Source organism: Desmodus rotundus, chromosome 3, assembly GCF_022682495.2.
Source record: "Desmodus rotundus isolate HL8 chromosome 3, HLdesRot8A.1, whole genome shotgun sequence".
NCBI classification, from domain to species: Eukaryota; Metazoa; Chordata; class Mammalia; order Chiroptera; family Phyllostomidae; genus Desmodus; species Desmodus rotundus.
This window is the reverse complement of record NC_071389.1, coordinates 200,287,904-200,305,690: the sequence shown is the minus strand read 5'-3', so window position 1 is coordinate 200,305,690 and position 17,787 is coordinate 200,287,904. Positions and strand designations below refer to the sequence as shown.

The following is a 17,787-nucleotide window of genomic DNA, read 5'->3' as shown; positions in this document are numbered from 1 at the left end:
CCCCACCCCCCGAACCTGTGACCTCTGCCTCCTCTCCACCCCCTCCTGGCCTCTGGGGCGTGTCCTCAAGGCACTTCTGCTGGAACGCCCCGCCTCCTGCAGCTGGACTCTGCAGAGCAGCTCAGCTCTTTGCGCCAAGCTCGCCAGGGCCAGGCCCACACCGCCTCGCCTTCCCCAACGAGCCCGTGAGGTGCGGTCCTCATCAAAGTGCCGGAGTCCTGGAATAAATGCTCTTCGTCCCCGAAGTGCAGAAATGAGGCGGCGGTTTTTTAAAGGCAATTTTTCTTCCCCGCATATCCCGCCTTTGATAAAATCTTTACAGTCCCAGGAAAGGCTCCAAGCCCACAAATTCCTCCGCCTTGAGGCGGCTGCTTAAGATGGCACAGGGGCGTCACGAGGCTGAGGCCTGCAGCACGGCTCCTACCGGCCAGAGCGCCCAACTCTGTCCCTTCTGTCCCTCCTGCAGGCCTCCTGCTGTGAAAGCCCGGCTACTTCCGCTCTGGGGCCGCCACAGAAGTCCCCTGAGGGTTCGCTAGGAGAACACACACATCACACAGCGTGACCTGTTACGGACGAGCCTCTTCTGGGTGCAGAAGGGCTGGCATTGTATCAGAAATCTGCAGGACAAAGCGGCCGTCCTCACAAGCTGCAAGGCAAACACAAGTGTGACGAACCAACAGGCCCAGGCCCAGGCCCAGCTGGGGGCCTCCGGCCACCGCAGCCTCCCGGTCAGCAAACGTCCCGCAACCCTGCAGTGCGCGGCCCCCGAACCACACAGCGCAGAGCAGGGCAATCCAACTACTTCCCGAACTGCAGCCCGGGAGCAAACGGGCCCTCACCACAACCTCCCGACCTCCGCTGGAACGTAAACCCTGCCTCGCAGGACACGGGAGGAGAGGAGCAAACCACTACAGCGGTGTAATTCCCGTCCGCTGCAAACCGCATTGCAAAGAACTGGATGAGACTGGGGAGCGGTTTGAAGCTGCTGGTCCCGAAAACGTCCCACAAATCAAAGACAGATCTCACCGCGAAATTAACCAGGGACATCCGCACCTGCAGCTACGTAAGCAGAAGACAACATCCCGGACAGACAGGCTGAAAAGCCGCTAAGTATGCTGAGTCGAGTACGTATCACCGGAAGAACTGGAAACCTTCACAACGTGCAAACCGAGCGAGAAACCGAGCGAGAACCAGCAGACTCGCGGCTGAAACCCTGGCTCCATCAAGGAGCAGGAATCTGCGTGGCTCCCGCAGACCGAGCGCCTTTCTCGAGCAGACGCCCACTGCGAGGCTGTGCACCGGCAAAGGCACAGGTCGGGGCTGGGGGGCGGGGGCACAGGAGCGTGGGCACACACGGGGCTGGGGGCAGGTCCCACATCCACAAGGCAGCGGAGCGCCATTTCCTACACGTTCGGTGAAAAGTCTGCAAGCTCTCCCGGGGCTCTTCGCGGAAGACCATTTCCCTTCTCTGGCCCTTGTCACTGGCCGGCTGGTGTCACAAATCTATGCCTGGTTCTGCTTCGTATCTCTGTTAATGCTCTGCCCATTAATTTAACAAACTGCCAGGAGAACAGGCTCAGCACGGCCGGCACTCTCTCCCCACTCTCACTTAATTAGACTCCGCGGCTGCGGTGTGACAGGCAGCGTGTCGCCGGGGATTACTGCAAGGGTGAAGGGAAAACGCACTGCGAAGCCCCCACTTGAACACGAAAGCCCAATCCACAACGGCCTGAGCACACACTTTAATTTCTCCATACTATCAAAGATGTTATTTCCAGACCTGGTAATTAATTGGATCCTGTGGAGAAATCACGCCAGCATCCCTGGCAGCAGAGTGAGGCACGCAGGCAGGAACCAGGAGTGCCAAAGGACGACCGGGCACAGCGCGCTCTCACTCCGGTCGGACACTCACCAGGCCTGGCAGAGTGGGGACTGTCTGCCCACAGGTGCTCTCAGGTCCCTGCACTGTGTGGGAACAGCTCTCTGACCCCATCACTCCTACAAAGGGTGGGGCAACCCCTGCCCGAGGTCCTGCCGAGCTGTGAGTGCCACTTCCGACAGCCTCCGTGCCCCACCCGCCCGCCAGGGGGCTGGCTTACCGTCGATCCGGCTCACGAGCTCTTCCAGCATCTTCACTTTCATTTGGATCCCCGGCTGGGCGAAGGTGTAGTTGTCCTAAAGAAAACGAAGAGTGTCACGCACAGCCATGAGACACTCCGTGGGGACACAGCAGTGGACACAGGAGGACCAGCCCTTAGACTGGCGCACACCCGTGGGGCAGGCTGCAGACACCTCCCACAGCAGTGCCCACCAGCGCGACTCTGAGAGGTCAAGTCCAACCTCCCTGACGTCAGGGGGTCAGCCCTGAGATGTCCATCTCAGGGACATTCACGGGACCCTTCTGTGTGTAAATGTGAGACCTTCACAATGAAATGCAAGAAACAGGCCTTGGCAGGCAGAGCTAACTTGGGGACGTATCTGCTGGACGCAGACTGGCACTCGGGCGGCACATGTTCAGCACGGGCGTCGTGGTGCCCGTGCCCAGTGCCGGCACGCCACACCAGTCTGCGCGTGGTCCCTGAGTGGGGCGGGAGCGGACGTGTGCCCACTCTCGGTGAATTCAGGTGAAGAGGCCCGCGGACAGCGATGGGGGAGCAGCCTAGGCCCCGGGGGGGCAGCATCGTTTAGACAGAACCACAGGGGAGCCTGGCACAGCGACTCAGGGGGCCGTGTGGCCTGTGCCCAGCAAAGGGGAACAACAATGCCGCCGCCCAGGTCTGCTCGGAGGGCTCGGGGACCAGGTCCCAGTGCAGGAGGCACGCAGGGACAGCAGCCCCAGGACCACTGCTGTCATCACTGAGAGCACAGAGTGGCCAGAGGGCAGCTGGCACCCCCTTCCTCCCGGCCTCGGCACCCCACACACAGTGGCCTACGGGCGCTTCAGCCAACGCTCGGGCCCTTCCAGCGCCAGGGCTCCAGCGGGACTGCGCGGGGGAGGTGTGTAGCCGCTGGTGGTCATGGGAGGCCTCACAACAACCCCCGATTCCCAGGGCCCAGCCCCTGGGGCCCGGCAAAGGGGGTTAACACTGCTGACCGACTGACACAAGCGGCCGTTCCCCAGGACCGGTCCAGCACGCCCAGCGTAGCCCCGGGGCCTCCCAGGTAGCAGAGGGCCACAGGAGAGTCGCATCAGGGCACAGTGATGCCAGGGAGACCTGCCAGCCTGTTGCTTGGAAGGTGAAGAAGAGCCAGAGCCAGGGAAGAGATTCACCCCCCGAAGCCTCCAGAAAGGACGCAGCCAGCCCCCCAACAGCCCCACGAGCCCCCTGACCTCCAAGTCTGAGAGAACACACAGCTTGGTGACTGGTCAGAGCAGCCCCAGAAGCTGACACAGGAGGCCTGGGCAGTGTCCTTTAGCAGGCCCTACGACCTGTGACGACGGGGAAAGGCGAGCACAGAACCCAGAGCAACCGAGACCACGGCACCGTGCCTGGGCCCAGGGACCCCACACACAGCCAGCAGCCGGGCTCCCGGGGCCCAGAGGGAGGACAGACAGACGGGCGGTGATGGGCAGTCGCACAGAGCAGCAAGACGTGGTGGTGAAGAGGAAGAAAGTGCCCATCGGGGGACAGCGTGGCTGACATGTGCCCGTGACGGGACTCTCTCAGCCCCACTCCCACACGGCTGCTCAGTGGCCCTCCTCAATGAGCCTCCCTAGCAGCCCGGGCCCGACACCCCTCATCTGCCTAATAAACCTGCACACGGAGCTCCCAAGGAGTTTCCACATTCTGGGCTGGGACTCCGCCCCAGGGAGAGCCTGGCCTGCGGGCCAGGAGGCTGAAACACACCTGCCTTCAGAGTCCTCCCCTGGACACGCTGAGGTCTCCCATTGTGGGCGGGGCCCCGTGAGCCGTCTTCCAGCCGCCTTTTCAAGCACCGGAGGGCCCCTCGCCCCCCCCCTTCCTTGAGACGCGGTGGAGGTTAAGGTCCCCCAGCCTCATCCCAGGTTCCGGCTGTCTCGCCTGCCTGCTCAGGACCCTCAGCCACCCATGGAGCTTGCCTTCCTGGGGCGTGACCTTCTCCCAGGACCCCTGCAAGGGCTGTGCTCTCTTGGGACAGGGCTGTCCCTTCTCCTGCCATGGGCACTACCTTCAGTAGCTAAGTCTCCACAGCTGTGTCTGAGGGACGCCCCCCCCAAGACAGCGCCCAAGGCAGCCCGAGTCTCCCCCATGTCACTTGCTGGACCACCGCCTTTCTGGCTGTTCCCCGACAGGCTCTGAGACAACAGTCACTGTCCCCAACCTTCCCACCACTCCCACGCTGGCACCCGGGCTCGGGCTCGAGTGGTCCTTCCCCAAGGACAGAGGACAGGAGATGTAGTGACTAACTGCACGAGGCAACGTCCTCCCTCTTGGGTAGGAGCCGGGGAGTAGCGGTGCGGCCCCAGGCAGGCATCCAGGGCGGCCGCGGGTCCGGGAGCCTTCACCCACCAGCAGCTAGGTTGGGCTGGGCCGTAGTGTCCTTGCTGAGAGGGAAAGCCTGCAGGAGCAGGGACAGCCCTTGAGAAGCCCAGGAGGCCTCGCCCCACCCGGGCCTTGGGCCGGGCCCCACTTTACCCCGAGGAGGTAGGACCACAGTGGACACCTGTCCTCCTGCAGCCCCCACGCCCATACCCTGTTGGAGGGTGGTCCTCTGCAAAGAAAACAGGACCCTGTGATCTGCATCCCCCAAGGAGTGCCTGCAGCCCACCCTCCTCTTCCCTAAAGGGTCTGGGGGAGCCCTTGTCGTGGAGCTGCCACCCAGTAGCATGCCAACCGCCCCAGCGTGTGTGTCCCGGGTGAGGCTGGTATGGCGTTTTCGTGAATGTGCCCCACACGCAGGAAGGGAATGAACACTCTCTGAGCTGGAGGTGGGCTCCAGAGATGGCCAGAGGCAGTGGTGCCCGCAGGCGTTCCGACTCTCGTCTGCACGCCCGGTGGGCTGCTGAGGGCTGCGGCGGGGCCCTGTGGGCCTGAGTCCCAGCGAGACAGCAAACCAGCCATAGGACAGGACGCACCCTACAGAGGCATGGTGGGGAACCGAGGTGACGCTAACAAGTTAGCAGTTCAAAGACGTCAGAACCGTGTCTGGCCTTGACCGCGCCTCCTGGTGATCCTGGCCACATGGCCCGCTCTCTTCCCCACCGCACCCAACGGTCACGGGCTACCCGTGCGTGCCCTCACACAGACGTGGCTCAGAGCTGCTCCGGCGTGGGGTTTCCCCGGGAGGTGTGTCCACGCACCCCCAGGCAGGGGCACGCTGTATCCCAAAGCACGCCTTCCGCCTCCAGACGCATTTCCCCTGAGAGCTACGCCACCACGTGCCTATCGCTTCGGTCCCTGCTTCTCCACTGCATCTCTCCCAGCCTTCCCTTCGCACCTTTCTGTCGTCCCATGATGGAGGCGCGACTCTTCTAAGCCGCACGTCCCGGATCCCGCTTCTAAGCGCAGTCTGGCCCGACTCGCACTCTCCTAGAGGACCCCCCACGCAGTGACCGTTTCCTTCTGGCTGCTGCCGTTTCGGGTGCGGTTGCCACCCAGACGTTCCGCCGGCGGGGCTCGTGCCTCTCCTCTGAGGTTGTCTCTCGTCCACCATGTTCCGCCGTCTCCCTCCGTGTCTCTGTGTGGTGCTGGGACCCTCCGTCCAGAGACTCACGTTGTTCACTGAAGAGCGGAGCAGTGTCCTCCGTCAGCCGGGAGCTCCCAGCCGCCGCCGTCATCAGCACTGGCTTCCCCCGTACACTTGGCCTTTCTGGACCGATTTTTCACTCTGCCACGTCCTCATCTCTCGTTCATCTCTTTGTCATTTCTCGTGCTGCCTGCTCAGTAATTTTCTCACCCTACTTCAATCCTCTCTTCTGCTGCGTCTCATGAATTCAAAGGTCACCCACTGTAACCTGGTTGCTAGAAGGTGTCTGGTTCTCTTTGAAAACCTGCGGGCTCTTTTTGCGCAGTCTCACTTTCCATGCCAAACCCTTCCTCTGCCCGAAGCGTTCGAAACCCACACGTGCCCCAGCTCCTGCGCCCCAGTGCAGGGTCTCAGTAACCCTCCGAACTCCACATCAGCTCGCCGCGTCCCTCTTGGTTTTGTTCTTCTCCTACAGCCAGCTCCTCTTTGGGGGCTTTGCTGCGAGAAACCCACAGGCCTGTGCGTGGTGGGAGCATCCCTCTAGGGCAGCGGTCCTCCAAGTGGTCAGCCAGCTGCTGGGTCCCTGAGAGGTCTGGCACGTCCGCACAAATGAAGGCAGGGCCACCAAACTGTTCTCTGATGACAGGCGCTCACCGTGGGGGGTGAGGGTGCAATCTCATGTGATGATACAGGAAAAGTCCTTAACTCTGTAATATTGTGTTAAATCTCAACCCTTGAGTAAACACCTTTTCAACACTCTGAGTAGCAAAATGGGAAGAACACACAGAATCCTTGAGATGTGTAACCAAGAAACGTGATTTCTTCAAGCAAAGCTCTTTGCTGCAATTGTTTGAGCTGTGAGCTGAATTAGATACGTTTTTCAAGAAACCTCATTTGTACTCGAAAGAAGGAATGAGAGGCAAACTGGTTAATCGAACTGGGGTGTCTGGCAGACGTTTTCTCAAAAACGAACAAAGTTAACCTGTGACTTCAAGGAAAATAATTGACGGTATTTGTTACAAATATCTGGCTTCTCAGCCAAAATCTACACTTCGGAGAACTTCCACCTGCCCCCTGGGCTGGACAGCCCCTGCTTGGAGCCAGGGGCAGCGGTGGCCAGCGGGGCTGCTGGCGTGTGGGATGGTGCACGCCCCATGTGGACGGCGCGCACACCTGGTCTGGGCTGGGCTCTTGCACACGACCAGCGGACGACATCACAGAGCCAGTCGGGAGGGGGGGTGGACCACGACCCAGATGGGCTGACGGGCTGTGACACAGCCGAGTACAAATGTCTGTGGGTGTGGGTTCAGATCTCATGATGCAACGAGCTTTAAGGAACTAGCATTTGCTCGGGTGCACAGTACGTGCGGGAAGAAGAACACACCCGAGGGCCCCTGCCAGGGTGAGCAGGACCTCCCCCCTCCCAGCGGTGTCCCTGTGTGAAGCTGCACCTCCCTCAGCCGCTGCGCCGTGCGGCGGGCCCACGGACCGACTCAGTGGTGCTGTGGGGGCCCAGGTGCCTCCCCTTGGCTTAGACAGTGAGAGCTTCGCAAAAAGTGAAGCGACGCCTTTCTTCTCACTGGACATTTGTGCTGTGGAAAGTGTTCCTGAGTCGTGAGATGTTACTCATAATAGCACAGAACATCGTCACCATTGCCATTTTTTCAATTATCGAGTGTGTGTGAGTAATCTCAGCCGTGTTTCTAACGCGGTCAACACCGGCAGGACCAACCCAAGTAAGCAAATGGCCCTCGAGCTCCTGGGTGGCCTCGGAGACTGCAGGGCAGGACTGAGACGGGGCTGAAGGGCCGCAACTGCAGACCCATGGCCAGGGCAGGAAGCCCTGTACTCCTAGGCAGGCTGCCTGACAACCCCCCTAGACCCACTGCAGGCCGCCAGGCCCTGCTCTTCACTTCCGGAGGGCCCCCTTTAAGGACTCCCTGTGCCTTGTCAACCACTTCTGTTCAACATTGCCCGGCATTTCCAGCCTCCACTGGGGGGCGGTGGTTCCCTTCCCTGCAGCTCCTCCCGCAGCCACCAGGCTGCGCACTGCTCAGGTCAGCAGAGGATGCTGCCTCGTGTGCCCCCGAGGCCCCTGACTGGCACCCGGCACGTAGAGATGGCGGGTGCTCCCCAGGCTCTGGCCAAGCGCGGCAGCTGGCCTCAGTGGGCTCGCTCATGGCTGTCTCCACCCACGCCCCGGGGACCCCCGCGCCATCCCCGAGGAAGAAGCTCCGCTCCAGCAGCAGAGACCTGATCTGCGGGGGGGTGGCTATCTCGCCACCGGGGGCCGGGCTCACCTGGATGCCGTCCAGCAGCCTGCTCACACACCAGTACGTGTCGGCTTCCACACTGCGCAGCACGTCGGCGGGCACGCGGGACACGTCCGCAACGTCTGCAGCCTCCTCCTCTGCGGACCGTGGGAGAGACACGAGAGTTACCCAGGGCACAGGACACAGGCCACCAGCCGGGCAGGCTGTCACCTCTCAGGTCCCACTGTGCTGCTCCGGCAGGGGTGTCCAAACCGCGGCCCACGTGCGGTCCAGCACAAGACCCCAAATTCACCGAAAACACGGTGACACGTTTTAGGGTGTGACTACGGGCTACAGTGGGCTCCATGTGTGGCCCCACACAGCTCCCCTCTTCCCGTGCGGCCCGGGCACGCCCCTGCTGAGGAGATGGCTTGTGCCTCTTCCACCCCATCACTCCATGGCTCTCAACTTCAGTGCCTCATCAGATGCAGACGATTAATATTCTCCATCCTCTCCGACTAATTAGCATCATTAATAGACTGTAAGTGATTGCTTCTCGGGCATTTCACATTCTAATAAGAGAGAACCTAAATATACCATTTATGCCTAAAAGAGGTCAGAAAGTTGTCTGTAACACTGTAAAAACTCTGTCTCCAGCGTGTTTTCGCGTAGCTCGGTAACAGCCCAGCTCCCAGCTCCCGAGGCCGTGCAGGCGAGTCCTCCTACGCGGCGAGCAGACACCCAAGCGAGCGGTAAGGCGGAGGTCTGAAAGGAAGAGTAGGCAACGAGGCCACACATCGTCCCTCCCCAGTATACAACCCCGACGACGAAACGTAGGTTTTAAAGTGCAAAACAGACGCCTCACTGAAACGGCCTGTCAGGCGTCTGAACAAACTAATTTTAGATCCTTACGAAGTTGCTGTCCTCCAGCACAACGCTCGTCAGTGCCAAAAAACCGTGTGCCCCGTTTTAAAAATTTTATTCGCCTTTGTTTTATTTTGCAAATGTGCGTGGCATCTTTGCAAGGACAACAGGTTTAAAGTCGAAAACATAAACGTCAGGGTGCTAGAGAGTCACCGGGTACGAAGGTGAGGCAGGCGAGGGGCAGGGTCACAGCCTCAGGGGAGGGGTCACCTCCCTGGATTAGGGCCTGGACCCAGGTCCCCGGGGGGCACTCAGGCCCGCCACACGCCAGGTCCCGCCCACGCATCACGGTGCCTTTCCTGCTGCAGGACCGACTTCCCAGCACAGCTCCACAGCCTCCTCTCGGGGCCTCGCCAGGAAGGCAGAGTCTGCAGAATCCACCCCACCCCCACCCACGGGGCGCAGTTGGGCTTCATTTCAAGTCCCAGGGCGCTGAGTCAACAGCAGTAACACAGGGCTCCTGAGACCTCTTCCATCCACACACACTCTTCCGAGTGCCTTCGAAGCTCTAAGACACGCCCTCGCCTACAATAAAAGGCAACAGGGAAGTAATGTCGTGCTAGGACCCGAGCTCCCCTGTGCACAGAGCAGCTGGGCTGTCTCGGCCAGACCCCTGCGCGGAAAGCCTGGGGGATTTTTCTTTGTGTTTAGCTGGCTTCTTACTAGGAAGGTAGGCAGCCTGTCTGAGGTGTCAGCTCTCACGGTGGGCCATTTGCGGCTCTTCGGGGAAATGAAGTAACGGCATTTAGCTCAGAGCCCCCACACCAACGTGTCTTGGAAAGGCTGAGAGAGTCAGAACACGGCCCTCATCAGAAAGACAAAAATCCGATCCCGCCAGGGAACGTGCCCACCCAGGGGAGCAGGCATGGAGAGCACATGGAACACTCTGGAAGCCCGAGCTGTGACCGGACACAGGGCGGAGGGACAGGCCCACGCGCAGAAAACACCCTGGCTGGCAGGGCCACCCCCACCCCGCAGTCATGGCCTGGCAAGGCCAGCAGGTTGGCCAGGCAGATGCCCAGTGCTAGACCATCTGCCTTCAGGGCCCGGGAGACTCATGCTGTCGGGTGGGGTGGTGTCCTTGAGTCATGGCCCCGAAAAGGCCAACAGCCAGGACCGATGTGACCTCAAGACCGTCTGACCCAAAGGTGCACGCTGCCCCCGTGCCTGCCATGCAGCCGGGCGGCAGCCCAGGAAGGGAGGACACCTGGACAGTGAGCCCCGGGAAGGCCACTTGGGCCCCAGGCCTGAGGAGTCCGGTGGCTGCACAGCCTCCGCTGGATGGGGCGGAGCACTCCAGGCACGCACCACACACGCCAAGTGACCAGAGAGGCCAGGGCGCTGTCCCACAGGAAGAAAAGCCGGTCGGCGAAGATCACAAGCGGCGGGAAACCCCAGAGGCTGTGGGCTCCCAGGCAATCCCAGGGTTCAGAGGGGAGAAGCACAGATTCACAGGGGAAGAGAGCACAGGCAGGCCGCACGTCCATCAACAGGGACGGGCCTAAGAGCACACGTGCAAGGACCCTCTCGGGCTGCCCCCCCCCCCCCCCCGCCTTGGGGCAGGGCTTAGCTCCTTCCTGTCCACTCCACTGGCCCCACACACAATCCCCCTGGCTAAGCAGGCCTGCCTGGGCCCAGGAGGCCAGGGCAGGAAGGGCTCCTATGGACGCTCTAAGGCGACACTCAGCCAAACGCATTATTACCGACAATGACATTTAAACCGCCCTGTCTCCTCTGAAGTGTGACTGTGTTCTTACTCTCTCTGCCAATCACCAGCACACGTGGGCACGGGCAGGGGCGATCCCAGGCCCAGCGGCACCTGCCCCTCTCACCCACAACACCCCTGACACTGCCCTTCAGGGCTCAGCCCTGGGCTGTGGGGACACAAGGGTGGGAAGGCAGGAGCCTGACCCCAGAGAGCCCTCGGGGGGGGGTACGGCCAGGAGGCCAACAAGCCCACAGGCAAACCCAGGGGCCCCTGGGCGAGGCAGAGCAGGCATCCACAAAAGGAGAACAGCGCCACCCAGGTAAGGAGCACTGACCACTCCGGCAGCCTGGACGGGCAGAGAGGTGGGCTGTCAGTAAGGGGGCACATGGCTGAGGGGTTGGTGGATGGATGGGTGGGTGGGTGGGTGGGTGGATAGATGGATGGGTAGGTGGACAGGTGGGTAGGTGGGTGGATGGCTAGGTGGGTGGACAGGTGGCTGGCACTGATGGACAGAGAGTAGCTTCCCAGTGCCATGGGGCACCCTGTGGTGCTCAGGCCCATCTCACCTAAACCCCACTGAGTGAGTTCCCTGTCTGACAGACAAGGACCTGCAGGGGGTGCTGTGCCAGGGAGGGCTCGGCCAGCCTGCAGAGCGGGTCCTTCTAAACCCAAACCCCGTGCTCTCTGCACGGGTGTCACTGCCACCCGAGGCAGGGCGGGGCACCGGCACCTCTGAAGGTAGGAGAGGAGGGACGAGGCACGCCTCTGACACACCTGTGCAGACACAGGTCTAAGAAAGTGTCACTTCACAGATAGAGCAACAACCCTTCAAGCACGAACCATCACTCCTGCCCCTCCCCGTGCAGCGGCGGAAGAGCCTGCCGCAGCAGCAAGCCCACCCGAGCTCTGGCCTCCCGAGTGGGCCCAGGCCGCACAGGCTCCTCTGCCCACTACCAGGCAGCTGGGGCCGGAGGCGCACCATGTCACAGGCAGAGTGCTGCCCGGCAGCTAAGACCTGCAGTGACCCAGCGGGACCACGTGGCAACGGGAACAGGGAAGACTCCTGTGCAAACAGCGCCAGGACTTCAAGGGCTCGGGATGCCAGCACACCGCACTGCCCGCCCTGCGTCCTCAGCGACATGTGTCACCAGGCACGTCACTCCCACTGGGTCTTCAGGGGTCTGCTTCCGTCCCCGCTCCAGCAGGGGCTCCTCAAGGACAGGACCGTCCTTCGTGTCCACGCCCCAGCACCGCCGGGCATGGCCGGCACCTGCAGGCGCTCCTCGAACACAGGCCCGGTGAAGGAACAGACAGCCGCCCGAGCACTGACGGCTCAGGAGGAAGCGGCCATTGCACCAACAACCGGAACCAGATCCTGGTGCGAAGTGTGCCGAGAAGCCCTGTGAAGAGGGAGAGAATGTGATCCAATGTCTCCGCTGCTGAACGTGGGACCACGTGTCCAGTGTGACTTGCTTCTGCTAACGACACCACAAACAACGCTGCCGTCAATGCAAACTCGGTCAGAGGGAAGACAGCCTTCCCCGCACGGCTGCCGTGGGAGGCTGGCGCCCGAGCGCCGGGGGCCTAGTGTCCAGGGAAAAGGGGTCCGTGAGGGGAGGGCTGGGGCCTGACACTCTCCTGAGTCCCTAGGAGCCAACTGCGTGAAGAAAGGACTTTGCTTTCTTCTCTGCCACGTCTGTGCGGAGAGCACGAAGTGCAAAGTTAGTGCAGGCGTGGACGCCATAAGCCATGCGGAGACCTGGGACATGACGGGAGCTGTCACTGTGAGTTGCTGCAGTCCCCGTCTGTGTCCCACATGGGGACAAGCTCGGACGGCGGCCCAGAAGCGGCTAGAGTGCCTGGAAGGCTGAGAGGGGCATGAACGCAGAGGCATGAACTCGGGTCTGAAGGTCCCTCAGGGCTGGCGGTGGCAGAACCCAAGGGGGCCCCCGACAGCAACTGCTCAGCTGGAACTGGAGCAACGTCTAAGAAGCACTGGGGCGATGCCTGACGTCCCTTTGCCACACTCCCTGCGGTCCCCCTAAGGGCTTGGCTGCTTTAACATGTTGGGATAACGGGGGTGTGTGTTTACTTGAAAGCAGTAAGGGACTGGAATGCAACGCTAAAGCTACCTGGGAGAGAAAATGATCGCTCTCCACCCAACACCGATCACCCAGAAAGTGAAGGGGAAGAGCCTCAAAGCAGAGCCGGAGGCCTGGTCCGCCCTGACGCACTTTACCGTGAGCGTCCCACGGTTCTGGAGACTCTCCTGGTGCTCGGAGGCCCCGAGCATGGCCGTGTTTTCACCTGTGTGCTCCGCAGGAAGGTCCCCAAGCCTAGTGTCAAAAAACTGGTGACACAGAACAGACTTCTAGACCTGGGTCCACCCCTGCCCCTCCGGCAGAACGCTGGAGCGGGTGACGTGGACCAGGCCCCACCCTCGGGAGGAAACTCCAGGAGCTGCTGGAGGCAGGTCAGGAGAAACCCAGCCCAAGAGGGAGAGCAGCTCGGGCTCTTGAGCTCTCTGCTGGGTCGTGAATGGTCAGGCGCAGGCAGGAGAGCAAAGACGGACTAGCATCTCCAACACCGCCCCTCACCAGGGGGCCGGGGCACTCAGGGTGGCTGGGGGCATGGGGCCCCGACTCTCGAAGGAGCCCACAGACAAAGTGGAGGCTTCCAGAGGTCGGGGGTGGGACGCAGAGCTGGAAAGGCTCACTGCGCTAGGTCAGCTCAGGCCCGGGGCACTGAAACCGAGAACCGCCCCTGAGCACAGGCGCTCAGGATGAGTGGAGCCAGAGCAGCACGAGCCCGTGCTGATGGGCAAAGGGGCATAACATACAGAAGGTGCCAGAAAAACCACAGAACACAAAGCAAGCCACAGCACGCACAGGTGGACTCGCACTGACTGAGGGCCGCCAGTGGGCTCGGGAGAGGGGCAGGCAGGTGCGGGTGGAGAGAAGGGGCCTGGTCCTCCAACCCGGGCGGGCCAGAGCTTGGGGAGGCCAGAGCTGCCAGTGGATGGGGGGAGGGTAGCGGGAGGCACTGAGCCTTTCCCTCCAGTGTCCCCCTGCCTGTGCTGTGGCAACAGGGAGACAGCCCGGGTCCCACAGGCCCCGCACACCCAGGGCCCGTGCCAGGGACAGCCTGGCACCTGAGCAGCTCAAGGACAGAGAAGCAGGCTGGCCAGCTCTCCCTGGTCACCGTCACCTGTCTGACCCGGCAGGTCCGGGTGGTGGCACCGTTGCCTATGGTAACACTGGCCAGCAGCACAGCGGGGGCCCTCTCCCACAGCCCCCTCACTCCAGCCCACCACCCGTTGAGCCGCTCCAGGCTGTGCCCACCCTGCCGGCAGGGTGCTCAAGGACGCAGGCGGCCTGACGGACACCTGCTACTCCCAGTCTCGGCCTGGCTTCTTGCTGTGCAGCTTGGAAAGCGCAGGCCGGGACCCCAAGGTCCTGCAGATCCCCGTCTGAGAGGGGCAGCCAACAACAAAGGCTCAGCCTCACTGCGCTGACAAGGTGGGCAGCGGGGACAGACACGTGCTTGTCATCGAAGCTGCCTCAGTGAGCACAGCCAACCCAGTCGCGTTTCACACTTAACCAGAAGAAGAACACCACGCTTCAGGCAGGTGGAAAGAGCGGCCGTGGCGTGCCACAGAGCATGGGACGCGTTCCTTTCCCACGGAGGTCCCCAAAGGCCCCCAACACCCACAAAGCTGCGGCCATCTCCCAGAGCCACAGGCGGGCTCAGGAGCACCTGCCGGGCCCCCCCAGGGGGCGCCTGTCTCCAGAAATGAATGCTGACCCGCCCTGGAGCTCAGAGTGCCCACAGACAAGGCAAAGGGATGACAGCAACAGCTGGTCACTGTGTCTGGGCCCAGGGGACCTGCTCAGGGAGCCTGGGGACCAGTCAGCCGGCCTGGGTGCCAGAAAGCCCACTGCTGACCCACGGGGCTAACCCCAGCCCCTGCACGGACAGGGCGGGCTGAAGGAGGAGGCATTCTGAATGAGCCCAACAACAGTTGGGGCCCTCCATGAGTCCTAGCTCTCCACCATTGAGAATGCTGCCCAGGGTCCGGGGGACCCTTCCCCCAGAAGCCCTGTCCCTCCCCAGCTGGCACAGGACAAATGAGATTAAGATGCCGGCTACAGTGGGAACTGGGAACAGGGAGCCAGTGAGCAGGGGCCGTGGTTTGAGGTGGGCACCGGGGCACCTGGCAGCCAGCTCTCACAGAGACCCTTCTACACACAGGCCTCCCTTGGTCAGAGATGCTTCCGGCCACCCTGGCCAGTGGCTGCCCAGCCCCTGGGGGAGGCAAGCAGGTCTCCAGGCAGCAGGAAGGGCATGCTGGGCTGGGCAGTGCTCCCTTCTACCACAGAGCTGCGGCCACAGCCTCCTCTCTGGCAGCCCCAGGGCCGTCTCTCAGGGCAGGACTGCCCAGGAGCTTAGCGGCTACTGGCCCCCATCCTGGGCTCCCTGCTGAGCCCGACCCTCCAGCCTGGCTGGACCAGCATTCAAGGTGCCAGTGACCTTGTACTCAGTCACCTCTGTGAAGACCCAGAGACAGTCACATTCAAGGTACAGGGCTGAGACTCCAACACTAAAGAGGGGAGCAGGGTGAGAACTTCGCCCACAGCATTCACGCACACACACATGGTTGTTAGAGCCCCACTGAGGCCCCAGCTGGTGTGGCTCAGTGGTTGAGTGCGAGCCTGAGAACCAAAGGGTCACTGGTTCGATTCCCAGTCAGGGCACATGCCTGGGTTGTGGGCCAGGTCCCCAGTAGAGGGCGTGTGAGAGGCAACCACACACTGATGGTTCTCTCTCTCTCTCCTTCTCTTCCCTTCTCTCTGAAAAATAAGTAAGTCCTCACAGAGGGTATGTTTTTATTGATTTTAGAGAAAGAAAGGGAGGGAGACAGAAGGAAAGGGAGACAGAGGGAAAGAAACATCATTCAGCGGCCTCTTCCACACGCCCTGACGGGGAATCGAACTCACAACCCAGGTCCGTGCCCTGACAGGGAATCTAACCCGCAGCCTTTTGGTGTGGGGGACGATGCTCCAACCAACCGAGCCACCCAGCCAGGGCCACGTGCACCTTTTTAATAAGCCAGAACTGAGCCTAGAGAGGAAGTTACACGTCCTATTATTTTCGTTTAGGCCCCGTCTCTGTCAGACACTGAAGAGAATTTCTCATGAACTCGTGTTCAAGGCTGCTGGGAGCTCAGCGCACCCCAACTGGCTCACCCTTCCCGAGGCCAGACAGGGGCTGCTTCGGGGCCTGGGGACGGACGCCCACGAGAGCCCACCCTTGAGACAGGAGGCGCCGTGCCCCGCGACCGGCACACCAGCGCTCCCCAGACGGGCTGCCCCCCCGGAGAGGGCAGGGTGTCACTCTCCCCTCCGCCACGAAGCACTGAGGATCATGTTTTCGTCTCCGCTAATTTGACAGACAAAAAAAGAACTGTATTATTGGCTCAATCTGCATTCTCGTCCCTTGTGAAGCTAGACTTACTTTTAGTTTATCCGTCATTTGTGTGCCCCACTTCGCAGCATCTCCGCTTACTTCCAAAAAGAGCCGAACGTAAGAAATGGTCCCGAGGACAAACACTCCCATAAACAGACCCCAGCCCCACGCAGGAGGGCGGGCCGCTGGGTCTGAGGGTCCAGGCCGGCCCCACGGCGCCGATGCGATAGGGGCTGCCCATCGACTTCTTCCGGCCAATGTGAAGCACGACAGATCGAAATTCAGGACACCGTCTGGGGTGGCTGGAAAATAATTCACTTTGACCTTTCTCACTCGACTCCACATTAGTGCACTTCCAGTCAAATATATCAATACGTACTAATTAACCCCGCTTGGAGTCAGTCAAAATTAACAAACCACTTCCATAATAAATCAAAAAACCCTAACAGACATTTCGACTTTTGTAAGTGGCACACCACGTAACAGGAGGCCACGTCGCAGCACTGGCGTGCGGGCACACGACACCACACGGCACAGCCCACCCTGCACACGGCTATTCCACCCACAAGGCATGCTTCCCAAGGAACCGCGTCTTATTATTCAACTACTAAGCTTTCTTAATCATCCATCAGTTTAATTGCTCCTGACACGGGTTATAAATAACATCTTGTGGCTCAATGACACACTACGCGGTAACCCCTTCACTGCCAAAGCTGGCCGGAGCCCCTGGACTTCCGGGCCGCCCGTCCTCCGCTGGGCTTCAGCCACTCCCACTGCAGCCGGGTGTGGCGCGCAGAAGCCCTCTGCGGAGCTGTGCGGACAGCGTGAGGCAGCTGCCGTGCTCCCCTGCCCAGTATTGCCTCCAGTTAGATCCCTCTTGGGCAGGTGGCCCGTGTCACTGCAGTGCACAGGAACGAAGACACTAATGCCTAGCCACGTGCAGCTGCTGGGAGTCCCCTCCTCCGCCCCAGCGGCTCCGCGTCCCCAGCTCTAGCCCTCGGCGGAGACCCTGGGGCTGCAGGGGACCGCTTGCCTTCCAGGCACTTACACTCGGGAACAGGCAACGGGAGAGGCAGGGCCCCGGGACTGGCTGTGGCACTTTCCCCTCATCGGTCACAACCCACAAGCTCTGGGCCAGGCTGCATGGGTGGGACCCAAGCCTGCTCTCTTGGCGCTGGTGCCCGGGGGGACCGCTGCGTATCAAACACCTCATACTCGACCCTTTTCTTCTCCTGCGCGGTAACTGCATCACCGCCATAACCACACAACTGCGGTGACAGTGACGGGCCTTTCTGAGAAGGCGCGGACTTGAGAGACCAGGGGGTGACACCCAACACAAAGTCGCCTAGGAGGTGCCCACAACAAGCTGGCTGAAAACTGGGTGGAGAGGGGGGCCACAGCACACTGGCCTCCAAGGAGGGGAAGCCCATTCTGCCTGAGGGGTGGAGGGGAAGAAGGCTTCCTGGAGGAGGGGGCCAATGACTCAGGCCCTGAATGATAAACCAGCAGAGCTTTAGCCACCTTGCTCCCCTAAGGAAAACCGCTCCTGTGTGGCACCCCATCATAACCAGGCCCCGGGGCCCAGCCCACAGCCTCTCCACGTGAAGGCCCCCCTGGCCTGTCCGGACCTGCCCCGGCCAGTCCCCAGCACGGCCCCTCACAGGCACTGCCAGGCCTTGCAGTGTGCTTCCTCTCAGCCTGGCACGCTCCGCCAATCCTCCACAGAGGCCGTCAGGCCCCACTCACAGGCCTGCCGCACACACCCTCTCA

General features: G+C 61.4%; 1 protein-coding gene across 1 annotated transcript in view; it reads right to left on the bottom strand.

Moving 5' to 3' along the window:
* TBC1D22A (TBC1 domain family member 22A) overlaps positions 1–17,787 on the bottom strand; it is a 133,693-nt gene that overhangs the window by 44,667 nt on the left and 71,239 nt on the right. The window contains exons 9-10 of the mRNA XM_024579417.3: positions 7,968–8,077; positions 2,100–2,175 (exon numbers count right to left, since the gene is read on the bottom strand). Coding sequence (XP_024435185.1) covers positions 2,100–2,175; positions 7,968–8,077 — 186 coding nt within the window. The remainder of the gene's footprint in view (positions 1–2,099; positions 2,176–7,967; positions 8,078–17,787) is intronic.